General features: G+C 43.8%; 1 protein-coding gene across 3 annotated transcripts in view; it reads right to left on the minus strand.

Moving 5' to 3' along the window:
* LOC131553632 (A disintegrin and metalloproteinase with thrombospondin motifs 2-like) overlaps window positions 1–18,628 on the minus strand; it is a 163,595-nt gene that overhangs the window by 26,437 nt on the left and 118,530 nt on the right. For all 3 annotated transcript variants that reach the window (XM_058798433.1, XM_058798432.1, XM_058798435.1), the window contains one exon: window positions 2,869–2,952. In XM_058798433.1, coding sequence (XP_058654416.1) covers window positions 2,869–2,952 — 84 coding nt within the window. The remainder of the gene's footprint in view (window positions 1–2,868; window positions 2,953–18,628) is intronic.

The following is an 18,628-nucleotide window of genomic DNA, read 5'->3' on the forward strand; positions in this document are numbered from 1 at the left end:
TGAGCACTCTCTGTGCTTTGGTGTTGAACTGTGAAGGCGTGCGACTTTGAAAAGACTCCCATGGGAACTCTATGCTTTTAGTTCCCGTTTGCTCAGTCCGGTGGAATAACAGGCCCTAGGCCATGGTTAGCACCCAGCAGAAGGGGGTGGGAAAAAGATGCGCATGTAAGCTAAGCTAGCGGTGTGTTTATGTAGGTGTGAGTGTGAGACAGAAGGTGGAAGAGACAGAGGAACGGAGTGTGTATCTTATACATGTTTGCCCCTGATGCAATATGTCAAACTGTCACGGTACAGAACTGCAAAGTGCTAAACGGCTACAGACAGCGAAATAGATCAATTTGGGGATTTGTGTAAAGAGAAAAAAAATTTGTTTTAGGTTACATCTAGTGCTGTGACGGTGGCAGATTTTTACCACCGCGATGATAATGGACCAACTACCGCCGGTGGCGCGGTATTGTGATATATATATATATATATATATATATATATAATTTTTAAATGCAAAAAATAAATAAATGAGGCTCAACCATCTATTAACAAAGGTGCAAGTTTATTTTAGCACTTCCGTCAGTAAATAATACAGCTAAATAAGAAAGTAGCCTTAAATAAGAAAGTTAAATACACCCTGTCTACCTCACACGAGTGGCACGGTGAGACACGACAAAATACTATAGAACCCATTATAATCAGTGATGCTATCTACACTGGATGCGGCGCGATACGATACGACACGACTAAACCCTCACAGTAAACTGCCTCGTCCTATTTATGACGGACTTCAACTCCTCATCTGCACGCGCTCTCTGTGGAATAGGAATCGCGGCGTATGTTGCCACATTTCTCGTTAGCATCGTCCATTTACCGCGGTCTCGTTCATATTTGGCCAGTTTGGAGAAAGCCTCGCCAATAGAAACCTGACCAGCCGGTCTGTTGCGATCAGGTGAACTTGAAGACGCTTGTACAAATGCGGATGGGTGACATGAATGGAAATGATTCCAGATTGGTGATGTAGTATTTGGTTTCCCAACCAGGTCCATCGCTCAACACAAAATAAATTTGCTGAATGCAGAAACCTGCCAATCTAAAGGAAATGCCTTGTATGGTGTTTGAGGTAATTTGTGAATTAGCATAGATTTATAGTCTAAATAAAACAATTTGCGGTCACACTTTATATTAGGTGGCATTAACTAGTATGTACTTACATCAAATAATAAGTAGCCGACAATGTACTTATTGTGTTCATATTGTATTGCAAAACACTTTTGCTGCTATTGAGGTGGGACACGGGTAAGGTTAGGGACAGGTTTGGTAATATGGGAAGGTTTAAGGGTGGGTTAAGGTGTAAGGGATGGGTCAACAGTGTAATTATTAATGTAATTACAGAAATTAATTACAGATGTAATTACATATATGTATTCTTTAAAAATATAAGTACAATGTAAAAACATGTATGTACACAATAAGTGCATTGTACCAAATGATTCATTTAAATGTAAGTACATATTAGTTAAGGCCACCTAATATAAAGTGGGACCCAATTTGCAACTGCAACTATTATTACACTTGTATACAAAACTTTGTATTATTCTTGTTATAGAGTGTGTGACGTCACGTGCACTACCGCCAGTGGCAATAAACAACCGGTGACGAGGTTGTCACGGCAACCATCACAGCCCTAGTTACATCAGTGCTTGCTCAAAGTGAAAATTAAAGTCTGAACATGAAGTCTCAGATGAAACCTCAACTATGAAGAAGTGTATAATTTCTGCGCTACTAGCAGCATTAAACAAGTTTTCCAATAACACCTTCCATCTTCCACTGAAAAAAAAAGGAATACAAATAAAAAACAGATAGCCCTAAACTCAAACCACTGGTTAAGCCACAACGTAATTTCAGTCTGGACCACTCTGTTCGAGTCAGAATATTGTAGAGGTCCTGAACTTTATATTTGGCGGCAGGCTTTACTCTGAAGGGTTCAGTTCTGAGCTATCCACAGGCAAACCTCGCTGAGGTTTGAAACCCCCTGAAGCCTAAGCAATTGCCAGATATTTTACATGAAACAGTTGTATATTCCAAGTAGATTAATATAGTACTGTGAATACATTTGTACAATTTAGCTATGAGCTGGACAGATGATATATCTCTGTGGCAAGCAGTTAAGTGATCATGTATCTGCATAAAGAGGAGTTGGGGATGGAGGAGTAAGCACATGTCTGTGCGACAGACTATGGCAAGTGTGAGTACAGATGAACTTATATATCTTATTAATTGTAGTGGGAGGAGTTACGATCAGCTGAGCATCATGCTGTGGTCTGCCTGAACTACGCTTGAGCTCCATTCATTGCTCAAACTAGATGTGTGGGACTCCTCAAAAAATGCTGAAAGTGTCACAAAACCACAGTGTTTACACCTTTTTTGGAAGTTAGCCTACAAATTGTTTACTAATATTTGTCTGTGAAGTATTTAGCAAAAGAAATGACACAGTTCACATTTGAGATGACTCAAAATGTGACTTTAAACCATTATAAACTAAACAAAATGAAACTCGCCAAAGCTCACCAACATAACTAGAAGTAGTATGACTAGAATAAAGCCTAAATTAAATTTATTTCTGAGCAATATAATATATTTATGAAAAAATGAAGGACAGGACTTCATATAATTAAGAGGGATTTGTGAGTAAAAAGTAAAGTTGTTTCACAGGCAGGGCCAATTTTTTAAATATGCACTGATGAATCATAACATAATGATCATACAGAATAAGATCAGAAATGTGTAATAACAAATATGTCTAATTTTAAATTCACGCTGACTTTAACTTGTCATCTGATATCTGATGCATGATGTCAATAGATTAACGATTCTTACCTTTCTGGCATCGACCAAAACAATCCGAACTAGCACCACGTTTATTCGTGCCCCGAGAGAATGGTCATGATAGATCTCGTTCACCTGTGACGAGAGAAAAAGCAGTGTTAGATCCAACATTAAGATCTTTAATGTTGAGACAGGCTGATACTGTAAGAGTAAAAAGACTAATTTTAGAAGATTCCATTAAAGGAAATTATGTTTGCTTTTCTGAAGCTCATGTAACAGAGGTCAAACTGAAGTGCTCTGAGTGAGAATAAGTGATATTCAAGACTTCACACTGGGGACATCTTCTACAGATTCAATGTTCCATTCTGTCTTTTAGACATATTTGGGCATTATGTTTTGTTGTGCAAAATGGCTAGCAACTTCAAGGTCTAAATAATACATTAATTATAAATACTAACCCCAAAACCATTTCTATTTGTATGTTAAAATGTTTAGGGTCAGTAGGAATTTTTATTTATTTATTTATTTCCTGAGAAGCAAATCAGCATATTAACATGATTTCTGAAGGATCATGTGGCACTGAAGACTGGAGTAATGACTGGTGAAAATTCAGCTTTGTCACAGCAATAAAATACATTTTAAAATACATTTAAATAGGTAACATTTTTTGTTTGTTTGTTTGCTTGTTTATTAGTCTCAGCCTCAGACTTCACACCCACAGACCGTTGGCTGAACGTCTGATGCATATGGCACACTTAGCTGGAAACACTTCAGGAGTTTCGAAGTCTTCATCGGATTGGTTGAATTCTACAGGATTTCAGGGAGACGGGTGTGTCGCATTCTTTAACGTTCCGCCTGGAAACAAAGATGCCATGATGCCAAACCCCCTCATGAAAGAAGAAAGCCGTCGTGTTTACAACTGTGACACTTATCAGGATCAACTAAACGCTGGATTTTCCAAAGTATGTGAAATATTTAAAGTTCGTGGCATAGAATCTTTCAAATACGTCCAAGAGTTTTCCACACCATTCTGTTATTGCGGCGACATTTCCACGCCCCGAAACGTGACGCTGAACAAAACGAACTATGATTGGTTGTTTGACATGTCGGTCAAATGGCCTCATGGGCGGGCCTTGGCCAATGAAAGCTGCCATGAATTCCAGACCTTCAGCCGTCAGTCTGAAGGTCTGGCTATGCGAGACTACTTGTTTATAAACATTTAACAATATTACTGTTTTTCCTGTATTTTTGATAAAGTTAGTGCAGCCTTGGTGAGCATAAGAGACTTCTTTCTAAAACATTACAGACTTTTAAATGGTGGTGTACATGTAAAGAATATTTATACAGTGGTGGACAAAATTGTTACAACACTTGGCATATTTAAGAGGTTTCAGTTGTTTTTGTTGATTATTATTGGATCCAGAGCAAATAGTTCTGGCTGAGGGCAAAATCTCATCATGTTACATTTTATGTAACTTCAGTGTTGTATATGGCACTGCTTTTGTACTTTTGACTGAATTGCCTAGCAACTTTTATGATGGCTGTTATTGTTGTTTATTAAACATTATTATTCAATAAATAATATTTTATATACATAATAGTATTTAGTATTGGGAAACAGTGTGTGTGTTCGTGATGGTGATTTTAGTGACATTGTTCCATTGTTGCTACCATTAGATGGCGACAAGACACTATTTTAAGAGTCACTAGTAAAGACTTTTATATTGAAAGAGACTAAAGTGCTGTTTTGAACAAGGAAGTTATTTTTACTTTCAACAACAGCTTGTGCGCAGCCAACAAATGCACTGAGCAGTGTTGTCATCAGGAATCACCATTAACAGATAAAAGGATAGTACGACCAAGATAGCCTATGGCTTTCCTCAGCGGACATTCAAATTATTTTATGTTTTGTTGTGAATATGAGATTGAGCTAAAAAATCAATGCTGTATCAGATGCAGGTAATCACACTCAGTCCATCTCTCTCTCAAAATACTCTACTACACAGCTTTTAATACAGTAATACAATAAAGGCCCGGGTATACTTCACTTTCCGCGTTACGTTCCGTCTCGAGCACAGCCACGTCCGCACAGCTTTCAAAGTATACTCAACCACAGATGAGTGCGGACAGATGAGCTCGACACATTCGCAGTACCACTGGAGGGACGAGGGAGCCCTCCATGGTGGAGCCGATGGGTCGAAGGGCTGAGGCGGAGTCCGGGACTTAGAGGCTGGAGGCGGAGACAAGGGATCCTCCAGCCACGACGCCGATGGAGACTGGCAGACCCACGGTGATCGCACCGCACAGATGGTGGGCTGAGGGTGAGCAGAGGGGCTGTCAGGAGACAGCAGTGGCGGAGGTGAAGCAGCAGGGATGACTGGAAGAGGCAGGAGAGGGAGGGTGGGTGGTAATTTGTGAGCACCAGGGTTTTCAGGGATGGCGTGTGCTGCCCACAAACACCAGATTGCTACTCCCAACACCAGGAGCGCAGAGGACAGGGGAACAACCTCCGTGGTCGCGACAGGATAGATAGACAAGACAGTTCATAAACGGCCTCCTTGGCCGAAACGGGACAAACAAAGAGTTCAGGGCAGACTGACAGTTCATAAGATGGTGGGAGAAGAATGGGCATGTCCGCATATAAATCCAAATCAGAGTCAATTAAGTTCACAGACTCCAACAACAGCTCACCCTCAGCAGTGGTGCAGTGGGCGGGGCTTTCCTTGCATCATCCACCGTCGCATGCTCAGTTGCTGGCTCTCGCACCTGGTCTGACGTCACAGGCTCAGGCTGCGGGAGCTCTCAGCTCTGTCGCTCTCTCAGGCGATGGCTCGTCGGTCACAGCAGGCTCTGGCTCTCCATCAGCGATGGGCTCAGGCTTAGGCTCCGTGAAGCGGGGTGATCGTGAGCTGGGCTCTGGGTCCAAAGTGGGGCTGGTGTGGTCGTTTGCAATGTCTACAGTCAGCGCCGATCCACAGGACACCAGTACCCACCCCACAAAGGCGGTGAAATTCCCCTGAGGACCATCTCCGGACAACCGCGCTCTGCACTCGTTGTTCAGGCTGGTCTTATAAAAAGTGCAGAGTAGTCCGGGTAGTGGGTAAGGTTGGCAATTTCCACGAATAGTCTTGTATGGTCCTTGAGGGAAAGGCTCCAGCATGAGGAGGAGGCAGGCAGGGTCATTCATGAATAAACAAAAAGAAAAACTGATAAATGCGAGAAAAAACAAACAAACAGGGTTTAAACGCCACTTTACTGTTTACGGTCCTGTCTTCTGTCACGGTGCGGTGTAAGAGAAACGCACGAACACGAAGAAGATAACTGTAAACAGTCTTTAATCCATCCACATAAGGTTAATCCACATCAGTTGGGCAGGGCACACATACACAGGTAACGTAGACGAGACTGGACAAAGAAACACTGAACTGACTACTAGGGCTTGAACGACTTCTGACAACGACTAGTCGCTGATGACGTCATTAATGAACAAATAAGTCTGGAGCTGTGACAAACACCTTGTGCACAGCTATGGCATATGATACAGTGCTGCCCACATGGCTATTGCTCCTATACCAGCTAATTTTTTATCAGTTCTTTTGTCTTTGGGTCGTTAAATTTCTCAAAGATTTCTGCTCGTTCTAAATCAAATACAGATAAAGCACGTAAAGATTAAATTCATATGAATGCATTAGTGAGAGCGATTACGTGTGTGAATTAATTCTATCTGGCAGCGACTCTCTACTAATAGTGAAGCTGTGGAATTTAGTTTAGATTAGATAAGGAGCGTAAATGTGGAAGTCCTTCAGAGATTTCTTATACTGTTGCACCCTCTATAGGACCAGATATAAATAAACTCTTCATATATAGCTGTTGTACTTATGCTATTATTTGCTAAAGTTGCAATATAATAATGTTTCAGCTTTTCATTTAAACTTCAGCTAGACCATCTTAAGCCAGCTAAGACCAGCAAATCATCTAAGGCTAGGCTAGCTTAGATTAGATGATTTAGGTCAGGTTTTTAGGGCTATTTTTGTCCCCACAGAGACAACAAAGCATAACACACACATGTAGCATTACATAGAAAATAAAGTTTAAAAGAGCCTTTTTCATTTCCCATGATTCTGCACTTTGACTTCTCACCCCACACCTCAGCCATCTTTACTTATTCAGTTTGCAGAAGGATGGGCCTAATGCACTGTGGGAAACGCTGTTCCCAGACAGAGAGGGAGACAGAGGCAGACAAATTGGTACAGAAGTTCAGACATGGTGTCCTCTGCCGCTCTGGAAGCCTGCTAATGAGACACCGAGATGTATACACAGCCAACAATAATGAGATTTCTGATGGACAGACTGCGGGAGGGGGAGCGAGAATAAGAGATGAAGACAGACTAGAAGAAAGGGGCTTAAAAGGGGGTGGCAAGGAAGATGGAAAACCATGGGAAAGGATTATACAACGCGCTTTCCGAAACTGATGTGTCGCTGCACCGACTCACCTGCTTTTTTATATGTACGATTCACCGGTTGCCGAGGAACCGGCAAACTTCAGAGTGGGGTGGGGCCCATTTCTCTCTCTTTCTGTGTGTCTGTATTCCTGGCATTCCCTCTCCGCTTGCTGTCATTCCTTTTGACTGTCTGAATATTGTTTGGTTGCACTGTCTGTTTGTCAGTTTCGTTATGTTTCTGCAGACTTTGTTTTTACAATTCACAACTTTACTGAATTCATCATCCCCTCCCTTTCAGTATGTGTCTGCAGCTGCCAAAAGCTCATCTTTCAAACTAGTGTATAGGCCTTTTCTGTAGCATTCGCCAAGATTTCTTGAGAAATTCTAAAGAGTGCAGCTCTTAGGCTCGGTTGCCTTAGTAACCGTGTTAATACAGATGACTGGTAAAGGCACAGATGACTTCCAGGTGACCATGACTCCAGTGTTCCGAATGTTAATGATCGTTAAACTGAGACACGACTTTCATACAGAACACACACTGTGCAACACCTCAGGACTCTGCATTAGTGGAAGCAGTGCATTATGGGATATGACTACTGCCTTGTTTCCAGGCTTCACTTAAAAAAAAAAAAAAAAAAAAAAAAAAGACATGGCTGGCAGTAAAAGTTTATTTCTCTCATATTATTACAGTATAGGCTGGGACTGGACAGTATAAGAAGGGTAGAAATTGGTAGAAATTCTGCTATTTACATTTACGAATTTTGGTAGATTTGGCATTTTGGTAACACTTTATTTTAAGGTCCAATTCTCATAAATCTCCGACGCGGGTATCCTCCACCTGTTCCGGCTCGGGGTCTCTTACCACCGCCCCGTGGACCTCCCAGACACCACAGGATTGTGCTGGAGGGAAGGGGTCTACCGGTGTCTGGGAAGTGTCCGGTCCCGTGTCGGAACCAGCCCGCCGCCCGCGGCTCTCCCTCACACGCCGCCATCCGCGGCCCGCCCAAGCCCGATGTCAGAGAGTATGGCAAGCCCATCGCCCACGGCTCTCCCTCACACGCCGCCGTCCGCGGCCCGCCCAAGCCCGATGTCAGAGAGTATGGCAAGCCCGCTGTCAGAGAGTATGGCAAGCCCGCTGTCAGAGAGTATGGCAAGCCCGCCGCCCGAGAGTATGGCAAGCCCGCCGCCAGAGAATATGGCAAGCCCGCCAGTGCCTGCCCCTCGCAAGTGCCTGCCAGAGCCTTCTCCTCGCAAGTGCCCCCCAGTGTCTCTGCTGGTCCCGTCCAGCCCTCCTACGTCTCCGCTGGTCCCGTCCGCTCCGCGCTTCCAGAGTGCCCCCCAGTGCCTACACCACGAAGGCGTCTCCCTATCTCCGTGCTGCCAGAGCGCCCCCAAGAGTCCGCGCTTCCAGAGTGCCCCCCAGTGCCTACACCACGAAGGCGTCTCCCTATCTCCGTGCTGCCAGAGCGCCCCCAAGAGTCCGCGCTTCCAGAGTGCCCCCCAGTGTCTATGCCACGAAGGCGTCTCCCTAGCTCCGCGCTGCCAGAGCACCCCCAAGAGTCCGCGCTGCCAGAGCAACCCCAAGAGTCTCCCTAGCTCCGCGCTGCCAGAGCGCCCCCAAGAGCTCGCTCCCCCTGAACGCCAGCCTGAAATTACCCCTAATTTCCCCAAGAAAATTTTGGGGGCTAGTAGGGCTCCTGCCATAGAGGCCGAGGTGGGGGCTAGGGCCAAGGTCTCGGAGGCAGACCCGCTATGGTCTCCCGAGTCCCCAGACCCGCCATGGCCACCCAAGCTTCCTGCTCCGCCATGGCCTCCCGAGTCCCAGGATCCGCCATGGCCTCCCGAGTCCCCAGATCCGCCATGGTCTCCCGAGTCACCAGACCCGCCATGGCCACCCAAGCTTCCTGCTCCACCATGGCCTCCCGAGTCCCCGGATCCGCCAGGGCCCCCCGAGTTCCCGGATCCGCCCTGGAGGCCGTCTGTCCCTGTATTCTGCCCCCTGAGGCCTCCAGAGCCCCCCCTCCCCTCCCCGTTGGATGTTGTACAACACGGGACGCGCCTTCCGGGAGGGGGGAGTACTGTCAGACTTTGTCTCTACGTCTTGTGTTTCCCCCTCCTCTCGTGCCCTTATTTGGAGTTCCTGTTCCTGTCCTTGTTTAGTGATCATTAGTTAATTAGTCCCCAGCCCTGTGTTAGTAATTATTTAGTTTGCCCCAGAGTTCTTAAGCCCTGTGTTTCCTTGTCATTCCTTATCTGTAATGTCTGTAGATTGTTAATAAAGTCCTTTGCTCCGAAGCTCCTACGTCTCCGCGTTTCCCTGGCCCTGACGACACGTGACAGTACTATACACACGCATACATTATTGGAAAGCTTATCACAAGCAAAACCGGATGGATATTCTAATAGTAATTGGAGTCACAAATCTTCAGCAACACCAATAGGGTTCTTCCTCAACCTCCTGCAGAACAAAAACCCTGTTCACCTTTTTCTTTTTCGTTCATTAGCCATTATAGATAAATAGCGAGAAGAATAACAACGTGCAGTAAACGGTAAAACTGTTTGCACTACAAACCAGTGTGTTTATAATTAAGATAATACATTAAAATAATATTGAAAGACACACAAATTTTCAATATCAAGCAGCAAAACTAACTGTTTTGTACAGCTAAAAATAGCTGGACACGGATGAGACCGGAAGCTAGACCCATAGAATTTACAAATGGCCGTGCCCATTTTTACGGCAAGAAGGTGGATAGCCCCCTCCCACCCCTCGCTCTATGTTAATGACCGTGAGAGTGTAGGTCTCATTAGTACTGCCCTGGTTGCTGGCCTTGTTCAGGAGCACTGGGTTTCATCAGCCTGCAGGTAACTAATGGAGACCTAGAGGTCGGCAAGTCAGAAAATCATTAATATCCCATTAATAATGCAGCAGGGGCTAGCATTGTGGCTTCACTGCTTTAGAGGAAGGAGGGGAGAGTGAAGAAAATAGCAGAGAGTGCAGATAGGAAGATAGGGTTAGAGGAGAGAAAGGGGGAAGTGAAAAAGCCTATGTGTGCATGTGTGGCCATTGACTGAGTGAGGAGAAAAAAAAAATGGGTTGACATTGAGAAATATTAGCATAATGATCACAAAAGTGCACATGAAATGGAAACATTCCCAAATCAAATGTGTGAAAGAACCATGAAAAGAAACCATTTAAAAGTGGCCAACTTTTATCTTATCAGCCCTGTTTATCATCTGGCCCTGGCAAACTATAAAAAGAACTTCAATAGAAGGGATTTAGGTTCCAAAGTGTTTCCTTAATCAGGCATTTTGGGGTTTTAACATTAAAGACCCCCTGTGGTGAAAATAAAGTTTTTAATGCTGTCTGTTTGGTGTTTCCATGTCTGTATGCTGTTTTTAATATGCTTAAAGACAAACCATGTGCATCAGTCAATTTCCATTGCCAAGCTTTTCTCCTTAAAACTGCAGTGTACCAGTTTAGTGTCCGTGACGTATAGTGTCCGTGACGTCACTCGTAGATTTCTGAAGAGCATTTTTGAAGCCTAAAGTGGGCGGAGCTGACCGCCACCATCTTGTCAGCATGTCACCACTTGTCATTCCTGGATAAACGAAAATGGACAAAAAGGCAGGACGTGGGTGAAGCTGAGGTGCTCGGTTGCTGAAACCACGCCCAGAGTGACAGCAGTGCTGCCGTGCAAAGACAAAACACCATAACTTCGTTTTTGGTAAAAAATTAGTTATTGATAATTTTGGGACATTCATGACCTCCTTTATCATGTGTATAAGAATCATGGAGAAAAGCCCCTGAGAAACCAAGGCAGAACACCATATCATTAGTTACCGCTCTTTGACTTTGTTTTGGAACGCTCAAATAAAGTAACCGTGCTCTGCATTTATTTAGTCGTTCGTCAATATTACTGTGCCAGCTTGGAGTTATACGGTATTCTGCCTTTGTTTTACCATTAAAGTCTGCCGCGTTTAAATTGTGACTTGTGTACTTTCATACATCTGTCATGCCATGACAGCATAGCATGTATTACACATAAAATCAGTAACAGTTCGCAATTAAATCCGTTTCCTTCCTTTTCCGGTAAGTCTATAAAATCCATTGCAATGAACGTCATCGGAGATGTTTAATTCACAATCATTCTCAGCATTGTTCCTGCTGGTGTTCACATTAATCCACAAGTCGTTCTGATAGCCTAGTTAATGAGAATGAGAATGAGCTTTATTGCCAGGTATGTTTACACATACGAGGAATTTGTTATAGTGACAGAGGCTCCACAGTGCAAGAGAATGACAGCAACAGGACAGGACACAGATAATAAAAAGAATAATATACAAATATACAAAATAGACAATGTACAAAATAGCAAAAATACAATATATAATATAGAGAATTATGTATGTACAGGTATGATATGTGCAAATTTGAAATGTAAATAAGTATGTGTGTTAAGTAAATAATGTGTAATAGTGTTGTGTGTTCCACGTTTATTGTCAATTGTTCATGAGATGGATTGCCTGAGGGAAGAAACTGTTCCTGTGCCTGGCCGTTCTGGTGCTCAGAGCTCTGTAGCATCGACCAGACGGCAACAGTTCAAAGAGGGAGTATGCTGGATGTGAGGGGTCCAGAGTGATTTTGCCAGCCCTTTTGCTCACTCTGGATGAGTACAGTTCTTGGAGAGTGGAGAAGGTTGTACCAATGATTCGCTCAGCAGTCCGGACTACCCTCTGTAGTCTTCTGAGGTCAGATTTGGTAGCTGACCTGAACCAGACAGTTATTGAAGTACAGAGGACGGATTCAATGATGGCGGAGTAGAATTGTTTCAGCAGCTCCTGTGGCAGGTTGAACTTCCTCAGCTGCTGAAGTAAGTACAACCTCTGCTGGGCCTTTTTCACAATGGACTCAATGCGATTGTCCCACTTCAGGTCCTGAGAAATCGTGGTGCCCAGGAATCTGAATGACTCCACTGCAGTCACAGTGCTGTTCATGGTGAGTGGGAGGAGAGCAGGGGGGTTTCTCCTGAAGTCCACGGTCATCTCCACAGTTTTGAGCGTGTTCAGCTCCAGGTTGTCAAGACTGCACCAACCTCTTGTCTGTAAGCAGACTCGTCACCGTCCTGAATGAAGCCGATGACTGTGGTGTCATCTGCAAACTTAAGGAGCTTGACAGAGGGGTCTTTAGATGTGCAGTCGTTCGTGTAGAGAGAGAAAAGCAGTGGGGAGAGGACGCAACCCTGGGGGGCACCAGTGCTGATCGTACAGGTGCTGGATGAGAATTTACCAAGCTTTACTAGCTGCTGCCTGTCTGTCAGGAAGCTGTTGATCCACTGACAGGCAGAGGTGGGGACGGATAGCTGAGTTAATTTGGGCTGGAGGAGTGATGGGATGATGGTGTTAAAAGCGGAGCTGCAATCTACAAACAGGATCCTCACATAAGTCCCTGGTCTGTCGAGATGTTGCAGGATGTAGTGCAGTCCCATGTTGACTGCATTATCCACAGACCTGTTTGCTCTGTAGAAAAACTTCAGGGGGTCCAGTAAGGGTCCAGTGATGTCCTTCAGATAAGCCAAAACCAGTCTTTCAAATGATTTCATGGCCACAGACGTTAGAGCCACAGGTCTGTAGTCATTAAGTCCAGTAATTTTGAGTTTCTTTGGGACGAGGATGATGGTGGAGCATTTGAAGCATGAGGGGACTTGGCACAGCTCCAGTGATCTGTTGAAGATGGGGGCCAGCTGATCAGTGCAGGTTTTCAGACAGGCTGGTGTCACACCGTCTGGGCCTGGTGCCTTCCTTCTCTTGTTCTTTCTGAAGACATGACGCACATCATCTTTACTGATCTGCCGTGGAGGAGGGGGGGAGAGGGGGGTTGCAGGAGGTGTGAATGGTGTTTTTTCAAACCTGCAGTAGAACTCATTCAGATCGTCTGCCAGTTGTTGATTCTCCACAGTGCTGGGGGATGGTGTCTTGTAATTGGTGATGTCTTTCAGACCTTTCCACACTGAAGCAGGATCACTGGAAGAGAATTGGTTGCTTAGCTTTTCAGAATAATTCCTCTTTGACACTCTGATCTCCTTTTCCAGGGTGTATTTGGCCTGTTTATACAACAATCTGTCCCCATTACTGCGAGCATCTTCTTTGGCCTGACGGAGCTGTCTGAGTTTTGCAGTGAACCATGGTTTGTCATTGTTGTAGGTTAAATGAGACCTGGTAGGAATGCACATATCCTCACAGAAACTGATATATCAAGCGTAGTGTTAGTTCTGGCAGGTCACGTTAGTCAAGCTTGTATCAGCTGACTCTCAGCTGATCCCCATATACAGTACCTATAAGGATACGACACCTGTCTAAGCATCCATATATAAGGTCCCTCAGTTTATCAGCAGTTTTTTAATTGCTCAATAGCTAATTAAATGCTGAATTCGGTAGGCAAAACACCATCATCACTAGAAATTGGGAATTTAGCGAGTGGAATTAGTTTCCCCAATGGACTCACCGCCGATTCATTCAAGTTTGTTAACCTGAACACGTGAATTCACCGCATTGATCATAAGCTGCCTGATTCAGAAGTGACTGAGTTAGCATTGCTTCAAGCATCGCTACATCATTGAAATGTACTCCACAAGTTATGTGACTGACTCAAGAACAAGTTCAGATGGGAACTTCATCCCCAAGAAGGATATCAACAGAAGCATCCTCGCCACAGCTTCTACGTTTCACTCTCTCGAACGTCTTCACAAGCTAAGTTCCTTTTAATGCTCTCAGGTTATTGGCAACATGCGTGTTGCTGTGGCCATCCATGGTGCTTAGGCTCGTTTAGTTGGCAATGTGCGGTACTGTGTTACTGGCATACGCTTGTCGTTGCAATATGCTGCACTTAAAGGGGGATACAATACCATTTCATGCATTCTGAATTGTTTACTCTGTTAAAGAGGTGGATTGTTATGCACGCGCACTCAGTGACTCGAGCGAGAGCGAGCGCGCCGCTCAACGCGTTTCATTCATGGTACGGAAGTCATCGGCAGCGCTGCAGTAATTGCTCGAGAAGAATGTCTTTAAAGATGTGTTTTTGGATGTGAGGAAAAGATAACCTTATTCAGTGTTATGTGAACAGTGGATGCAATTTGTTTTCCAGGGCAGCAACAGAGTTTCACAAACGTGTTTGTTTGTTCCCGTCATTTCGGTGATGAATGTTTTTTAACAAGGTACATTCTGACACTGGATTTTCATATCGTTTGATACTAAAAGACAGAGCAGCCCCAGCGATAAAGATCCCCGTCATGACTAGGAGCTGCTGTTAAACTGCATCAAAGATCTGCGATTGTTGCCAATCGAGTAAGTGCTCGCGACTCTTCAGCTCCGCCCACGGCTCGCCTCCAGGAGCTCGGCTGTTTGTTTTCGGATAGAATCATAAGCTGTATCTTTCTTTTATAAACCTAATTAAACTGAAGACTCTTCGGAAGATGTGAATGATGCAATACTACACTATAGGTTCTCGAGATTAACATGAGATTGGCTGAAACTGTGTGTTATGTCCTCTTTAACCTAGTCAAGTCGCCTTTATTTTATAGAACTTGCAGCACAGATTTAAGCAGCAGAAAATAACAACCATGGTGAAAACGGAATCATTTCTGTTGCTACGCAGCTCGAAGAGAAAATAGTTAACGGTCATTGTTCAGTTGAAGTTGTCTGCATCCGAAAACCTTGGCTGCTGACATGCTGCCTTGCTGCTTTTCAGCCAATGACTTGCAGGCAGTGTTTGTTCATGAAGGTCATGAAACTGATATCGAACATGCTTCTGAGGCAGCTTAATGGTTCAATGATATAGAACAAAACAGAATGAGCTTGTTGATAACTAAGCGGATATTTAATTACTTAATACTGATTTCTCGCTAGAAATAACTTCAGACACCATCTTTATCTTGCTCAACCACACAGGACTGTGGGTATCATGGCAAGGATATGTCTATTCTGCCTTTAAATATTGACCAAATGAAGGTATCTCAGGAGGCAGGAAGTAAGGCTAACATTGGATTGATGCCTTCCTTCCTCGAAATGTGTCTTCCAAAGGCAACATTTTCCAGTTTCGGATGCAGCCGTCATTTCAGCGTTGATTCTACTCCGGTATCAGACACGCTTTTTCTGTCTAGTCGTATTGGAAACATGCTTGTTCTTAAGCTATTGGTTGTATTGGCAACATGCTTGTTCTTAGTTATAGTTGTATTGTCGGGAACACGCTTGTCCCAGAGCTATCTGGTTGTTATTGGAACATGCTTGTTCTAAAAGCCGTAGTCATATTGGGAACATGCTTGTTCTTAAGTTATAGCTGTATTATTGGGAACATGCTTGTTCCAGAGCAATCCGGTCATTATTTAGAACATGCTTGTTCTTAAGTTATAGCTGTATTATTGGGAACATGCTTGTTCCAGAGCAATCCGGTTGTTATTTAGAACATGCCTGTTCTTAAAGCTGTAGTTGAATTGGAAACATGTTTTTCTTAAGCCTATCTGGTGTTATTGAGAACGTGTTGGTTAAGCTTTTAAGGTATTGACAACATATTCATTAGGTCAAAATCTCTTTAAGACAAGTTATGTCACTCAGCGGCCATCTTTGAAACGCATCTCGGGCATGCAAGTGCAGCTCCTATCTCTTAGAATGGGGAAACCCATTTGGAATTCTCCAAAACTGTTCACTAAGCTTACGTTTAAAATTTCATATTTGAAATCACCAAAGAAATGAAATGACAACAACTGTATCATAAATGTTGTTTCTTTTGCTCAAATAGCGTTATAAAAGCTTATTTTTCAGGCTATATCAGCCAGTGCGCATGCACAGTCCTGAGTGCACATCTCAGAATGCTGACTGTTTCTATAGCAACTGGGACTTGTAACGGCAGTTGCAGTGACGCGCTGACTTTACCGATTAGCAATTGACTCTTTCATTCAGAAGGTGGGGCTTCCTGCTGTTGAGCGGCCATACTGAGCGTTGCATTTTTTTTCCCCATTCAAAACTATATGAGTGACACGTCTTGGGTATTCTAAAGTCTTAGATTAGGTCATCTGTTGAAGGCAACATGCTTGTTGCTACAGGTTATGTGGGTTTAGCCAAAATATTTGTTTTGGTCATTGGTTAAGGGCAACATCTTTGTTGATCAAGGCTTTGAGATTTGCTATCAGTTTGTGTTGGGGGATATCAGGATATGGTTTTGTTTTGGGGGGTTATCATTGCTCTCCCTGCTCTCATCCATTAAATTACAGATAATAATAATAATTCAGCAATGAACTTTTGGAAACAGATCATTTTCATTTTACTACTGTAAATTAATCTTGCAGTAGATGAAAAACACTAGAAATGTTCAAATACCAAAGAATTGTATATGAACTTGGTATGCACCACAATACAGTACAGTTTCAGCGTTCTCTGCACATTTGGTCAAATTTCATTACAGTATACAGTACTATAGCAGTTTCCTGGTCTCCTGACTCAAGACTATATCTCTAGGCAGTCATTCTCAGTTCTGCACACATACAGTACACATAAAAAATGGTTACAAATAAAATTTGACAGTCACATGTTTGAAGGTGTACAACATGTGCTACAGTTTACTGTACACATAGAAGAGTGAAATTTCCATCACGTACTGGTACTGTACTGTAATTATACTGAATGTGTAAGTATAAAACCCATGTATATTATTCGTTCAGCTCTCTCCTCTCTCCGTTGTTAGGATGCAGAGATTCTGATTGATGTCATCAGTTTTGCTGCCTAATGTTTAACTTACTCATTGTTAAACTTTTTGAGAAATGTGTCTTTGTTTTGAGAACTGAATGGTTTGGGAAAATGGACCAACTAAAATCACTTATATTATGTTAACAATCGAGAAAACTGCAATACAAGATTCTTACCTAACTATGCTATTAGTTTTCGTGATCGGCATCTTCTTATTGATTTCATGTTATTGTTTCGTCTGATATGGCAGAAAGGCCTCTATATCCATGATGAAATTGGAGTGAGCGGTCGGAGAATCGGATCACCAAACAATTACAGGATGAATCTCAGACATATCCAGACGGGATTAGATTTCTCAGAGGACTTCTGAATAAACCGAGAAGCAGCATCTGATTCACGAACAAATGTAAAAACAATTCGTTAGTGAATAGGCTGCACTTTGTATTTTTGACTCAAAAAGAACCGGTTCATAAGAGTCATTTGTTAATGAAGCCGACTGCACTGGGCGCGCTGCATGCGCGTGCAACCATCCTGCGCTGTCATCGCCGCGGCTGAAAAGTAGCACATGAAACACTGCTTACATTTATATTTTATTCTGTGATAATTCTGGGGTGGCAGGTGTGGTGGCACAGCTTTTTCTTAGGGTGGCAGTTGCCACCCCATGCCACCCTGGTAGATCCGACCCTGCCTAAAGCTGCCCATGGGACAGAGTGATATGCATCCTTTATTGCTGTGTAACAGTGATCTAGTATATTACTGTCTCTGGTGGGACATGTGATGTTCTGTCTGTATTTTGGCAGTTCACGGGAGAGATTTGCTTTATTAAAGTCCCTGAGAATTATTAAAACAGAGTCCGGGTGCTGTTGTTCTGTGTCTGTGATCAGATCAGCCAGTTTCTGTAAAGCTGAGCTCACGTGTGCTTGCGGAGGCGAAACTCCAGCGGCGAATAGAACGGCTTACAGTTAATGAAGAAAGCTTCTAGGTCTGAACAGCACATATTCTTTAACACAGTTACATCTGTACACCACCTTTCGTTGATGTAAAACCATGTTCCGCCGCCGCGCGATTTCCCCGTTGATTCTGTGTCACGGTGTCGGGTCTCGGGTCTGATCACCTGGGTTTTCTGTCTCTGTGTTCAGATGTTGTGTACGTGACTTTGTTTTGACAGCTCGCCACGTGCGCATTTTCAGCGTGATTGTTTCCCCGCCCTCCTTGTTTCTCTGCTTGTTAGCTCATCTTGTTTCACACCGGGTTCTAGTCATCTCATTAGCATTCCCTTTATAGCTCCCTGTGTTACTCTGTCTTTTGTCAGACTGTTTGGTTAGTTTCATTGTTCTGACTGTCTCTAGTTGTATCGTTTACCTGTCCTGTCCTGTCTTGCTCTGTTCAGGCTCCAGTGCTCGTTGCTGCTAGTTAATTATCTGTGCGCTCAGATTCCTGTGGGCTCCCTTGGCTTCCGCCGTTCCTGGGTCTTTGCAGACTCGCTAGTGGATCGCTCTACCTCTCGCTCGGGATAGCGAACAGCCTTGCCGGCTCCGTCTCCTCTGCCGCTGTTGTGGCTTGCTCCAGCCGCTACCATCCACCTAGCTGTGTGTGTAGGAAATCCCACATCCACGCAAGCCATCTGCGGG

This window comes from Onychostoma macrolepis, chromosome 14, assembly GCF_012432095.1.
Source record: "Onychostoma macrolepis isolate SWU-2019 chromosome 14, ASM1243209v1, whole genome shotgun sequence".
NCBI lineage: Eukaryota > Metazoa > Chordata > Actinopteri > Cypriniformes > Cyprinidae > Onychostoma > Onychostoma macrolepis.